At 35.7% G+C, this 4,629-nt stretch overlaps 1 protein-coding gene across 4 annotated transcripts in view; it reads left to right on the top strand.

Moving 5' to 3' along the window:
- The window catches only part of LOC125046852 (cytoplasmic FMR1-interacting protein-like), a 48,809-nt gene extending 44,505 nt beyond the window's left edge, over nt 1–4,304 (top strand). For all 4 annotated transcript variants that reach the window (XM_047644847.1, XM_047644846.1, XM_047644849.1 and 1 more), the window contains one exon: nt 774–4,304. In XM_047644847.1, the coding sequence (XP_047500803.1) occupies nt 774–965 (192 nt within the window). In that variant the 3' untranslated portion in view covers nt 966–4,304. The remainder of the gene's footprint in view (nt 1–773) is intronic.
- The last annotated feature ends 325 nt before the right edge of the window (nt 4,305–4,629 follow it).

Genomic DNA, 4,629 nt, shown 5'->3' with positions numbered 1-4,629 from the left:
AGAACATGAAAGAGAGAGAGAGAGAGAGAGAGAGAGAGAGAGAGAGAGAGAGAGAGAGAGAGAGAGAGAGAGAGAGAGAGAGAGAGAGAGAGAGAGAGAGAGAGAGAGAGGGAGAGAGAGAGGGAGGGGGGAAGGGAGGGGGAGAGGGGAAGGGAGGGGGAGAGGGAGAGGGTGAGGGTGAGGGAGAGGGAGAGGGAGAGGGAGGGATATGCTTGAGTTGTAGACGGGTGAGATCACATAACAATTTGTCCTTTATTCTCCATTTCAAACAATGCGCTAGCTAGTGTGGGGCTGCAGTTGTTAGGTTGGGGAATAGGGTGATGTCTTAGAATGGCTTGGCTTAGGCAGCAGTTGCGTGGTCCAGCCACATGTATACTACATGCCTTGAGTCTTGTTTGGAAAATACTAATGCATAGCACCAAGTGAAGAGGAAAGTTTCACAGGGAAATGTTAATATCGTTGGGAAGCAAAATCTAAGGTGCATGACACATGAAGAGACCCAGTGTGGGTAAAAGTGCTGCTCATGTCAAGAGTTAAAGGGCAAGATCACTTAATGATTACATAAACTGTTTCTACTACTCCGAACTCTGCATTACGATACAATTCCTAGTGTGGGGATGCTATTTTCAGCATTGCGAGAGGTTTTACCTATTTTTGCTGGTGGCCATAGCCATAGAAGAGAGAGTAAGAGTGAGTGTATGTGTTTGTCTGTATTTCTTTATTTCTTGTGTTATATTAAGACATTTATAAGTATCCTCTTCCTTCCCATTCAGCAATTGAAGAGGATGTGTGATCGCATCCGGCGGTTCCAGGTGCTTAACTCTCAAATCTTCGCTGTTCTGAACAAATACCTGAAGACAAGTGACCCTGATAACCTCCCAGTGGAACACGTGCGATGCTTCCAGCCACCTATCCACCAGAGCCTGGCTAACCAGACATACCAACGACCGGACCACTTACGCTAGGGCTATATTGACATCCAGGAAACTTGTAATCAGAATCAGTTCTGCAAGGGAGAGTAGGAGCATCATGCAGTATTGCTCTGCTGTGAGAATAGACTTCTTGCAAGGCTTTGCTGGAGGATTTATTAGAGTGGATGCTTGTCCTAACCCCCAACCCCCCTCCCCCTCAAAAAAGTACTCTACTTTTCCTCTAGAGATACACACTTTTGTATATATTATTTTAAAGATATTTGGCTTTTCCAGAACTGTTGGAAATTGTCTGATTAAGTGAGGAGAGGAAAGTTTGGTGAAGACATTTTTATGTCTAAATGCGAGAACCACCGGGAGAAAGGGGTAATTGTTGTGCTGTGTTGAACATTCATATATGGCCAATATGTACTGTTTAATTTGAAAGACAGTAAGGTACAGTGGTTCATAAATGAGTTGTATATGCAAAACTATCCTTGAAAATTTATTCAAATCTGTATCTCTAGTCAGGAGACACTGTTAGTTCCTCTGTTGATTGTGTAACCTCACCTTTTACCCCTTCTCATTTTGCAATAATTAGCTTAATCTGGACTTTACAAGTTAAGTTTATGCCATGTAGTAAAGCAGATATTTTGCCGATATTTCTCAGTTGGATAATGTTTATTTTCACAGGGACTAGCCTGACTAGTTCAATTCTAGATGAGGTTACAATTGGCTGTGCATTATAAACTATTTTAGTTTCTTTCATATTATGTATATACACAATATATTAAATCCCAAAGTGAAATTATTTCCAAGTGGGAAAAATGCAGAAGGGAGGAAACTATATTAATCTTCTGTTAGAATAGGTCTACAGTTACCATACATATAGTCCCAGTTACACAAAATATCTGCTTAGACGCCATGTAGATAATCTCATTCAGAGCTAGTAAAAATCTCTAAGTTGATTTTTTTTTATTTTCCCTTTTTTACCTTTATTCTATTTATTTATTCATTTATTTATTTTTACTTAATTTTTTTTGTAAGTTACAATTATTAAATATATTAAAATCTAGCCACATGTAACCTCATTTTATTTCCATTCAAGGATGATAGACTTTTTAATGCGGTATATTCAACTTGGGGAATCTCAATTGTATTTTGTAAATGTTATTATTTCAGTCCAGGTTGAAATTGACATTTTCCTGCAAATTACCAGGTAGGGACGGAGTCTGCACATTTTTTTTCTGATAATGAAAGGCAATAGCTTACCAGTATTCAAGGCAGAATACTGGTAAATCTGACTGCTCCCACAGACAGGATATTTAACAAATTGTAGTTACAGAGTTACTAATACTAATGCTCCCCAGTTACCCCTCTTATTTCCATCCAAACTTTTTCAAAGCCAGTCTCTTCCCCAGCTACCAGACACTTCAGGCTGTTTCATACTCCACTTGCTTTTAGGTTGGTGAACTTTTTTTCAAACCTCCTAAAAACAAAAGCATGTTCACAAATGTTCCTTTGGCCTGAGGGGTTAACGATATAAATTTCTCTATGGATGGATTTGTATAACTTGTATATTCCTTTATTAATAACTATATATGTCTTATATATAGTTGATTATTCCTAAGTTTAGTATGTTTTTACATTTTTGATGTAAATGTCTGTAAATGACATTTTTCCCTGAAGCTTTTTGCCTTGTGTAGATATTGCTTTAGGGTCTTGCATGGTTTCTTGTTATATATTACTGACATTTTAAAGGGAATTTATGTAATGACTCTGCTTGTGATAAAAGAACAAAAAGAAGAGTTGACAACTAAATTAGTTTGGGTATATTATAATTCAGATATCAAACTATTACTGAAGGTTCTTTTGGTGCGTAATGAATGAGTGATTATAGATATGGCCATATATGGGGTTCAGCTTATGATTACCAAGTATTTTTGTATAAGAGAAAATGTATAGAAATGAGACACAAACTGCACTGCACACCCTTCACACATAGATATGAATTTTTTTGTGCTTGTAAAATGAGAATGGACAAATGCTGTACAAAAAAATAACTAATTAGCAATGCAAGGTTTTTAAGTTGATCAGTGGCAAAAGGTGGGACAGGAATGTATATACAATGGAGTTACTTTAGGCTTTGCTGTGTATATTGTATAAGCAACAGTATTGAACTTACTGGCCTTTTGAGCGCAACTTTTCCCAGTAAGACCTTCACGCATAATGCTATAGTCATTACCAGTAATTCTAATATTATTAATGTCCTGGATGTAAGGGTAAGTCCTTATTTTTACTACCTATGTACTTTGCTCTTTGCACTGTACAATGTATTACCAAGTAGCTGTTAGTGACACCCATTCTTGAGTGCCTGAAAGAAATGTAGGTATTGGGGCTATCAAAGGTGAAGTTCATTTTTTTTCATTGCTAGCAGGAGGAAGCTTCAGAGAATAAACTTTTATTATGCATTAATATTTTTGAAAGTTACTGGTTTATGTTGCACTACATGAAGTTTGTTCAGAATTTGTATTCAATAGTTTCTATGTGTATAAATTCATACACATCGCTCTAGTTAAAGAGGAATTATTTTATATATTTATATCTTTTTTACTCAAGTCTTGTAGATATGAAAACCATTTATTGTGTTCTATTGTTTATCCTGTGTTCAGAGAAAGGCAACTAAGATTATAGGTTGAAGTTTGAAGAATATCTCAAGGATAACTCTGTGAAAACAGTTATTGGAGAGGTGCAGTTTTGATAACATATCACACTCCAAGGAAACAAGACATTAGTACTCAGTGTTACAATGATAATTTGAATTTGCAAATAGGGGTGAAGTTCTTAAAACAAATTTTCCCAAAAGCTTAATGGGTGTAGGCGAGTTTTTGATGTCTTCTTGCAAGAGATTCAAATAAAAAGGGAGTTAAAAGAGCATCAAGCAGATTAAGCACTAGAGGCTTTGTCAGTGTTTCTATTACTGACTAGTCTGTTGGTATTTTGCTTTAAATCATAGTAGAAATGTCTAGCAATCCTAAATATTAGCAGTATTTCATGATAATTTGATGCAGTGGATCATACAGTAGATATAAAATCGCTTAACTTGGACTTTCAAATTCACATAGATTATCTCCTGTTGTGCTCAGAATAATAGCTGTTTACTGGGATTTAGTGAAAATAAATAACCTTTTAAAAATATTTCAGAATTATAAGTGACCAATACAAGTTTATGATAATGATGTTCATGTCTTACTAGGATTAGTAAGGCATGTGAAGATGAGCATTGTCTTTATTGCATGGTTGAACAAGCGGGGACATTTTTCTCCTCAATTAAAATACGTGCTGGAGAATACCTGTACAATACCAGTTTTATATCATTAAAATCATACAAATTAATCACCACTCTTACTACCCAAGTGGGAATATAATTAATAAACATCAAAGAGCATTGAAACTTACCGTTTGCTAACCACTGGTCAAACATAGTTTGTCTCTATAGGTTATTTGCAAGATTACCTATATGAGTTTCCATATTTGAAACTAGAAAAATTGTGAGATGAGAAAATGTACAAAACACATGGACAAAGGCTGATTTTCTGCTCCTGTCATTTTGTTAATTGCTACAATTATTATTATCACCATTTCAGAAAAATAGATTTTATAATAAAAAAAAAGAGATTCACTACCAGGAAAAGGCAACGGACATGGAAACTAGTTTGAG

This window comes from Penaeus chinensis, chromosome 39 (genome assembly GCF_019202785.1).
Source record: "Penaeus chinensis breed Huanghai No. 1 chromosome 39, ASM1920278v2, whole genome shotgun sequence".
NCBI lineage: Eukaryota > Metazoa > Arthropoda > Malacostraca > Decapoda > Penaeidae > Penaeus > Penaeus chinensis.
The sequence above is the reverse complement of the archived record's forward strand: the minus strand, read 5'-3'. Positions and strand labels throughout refer to the sequence as shown.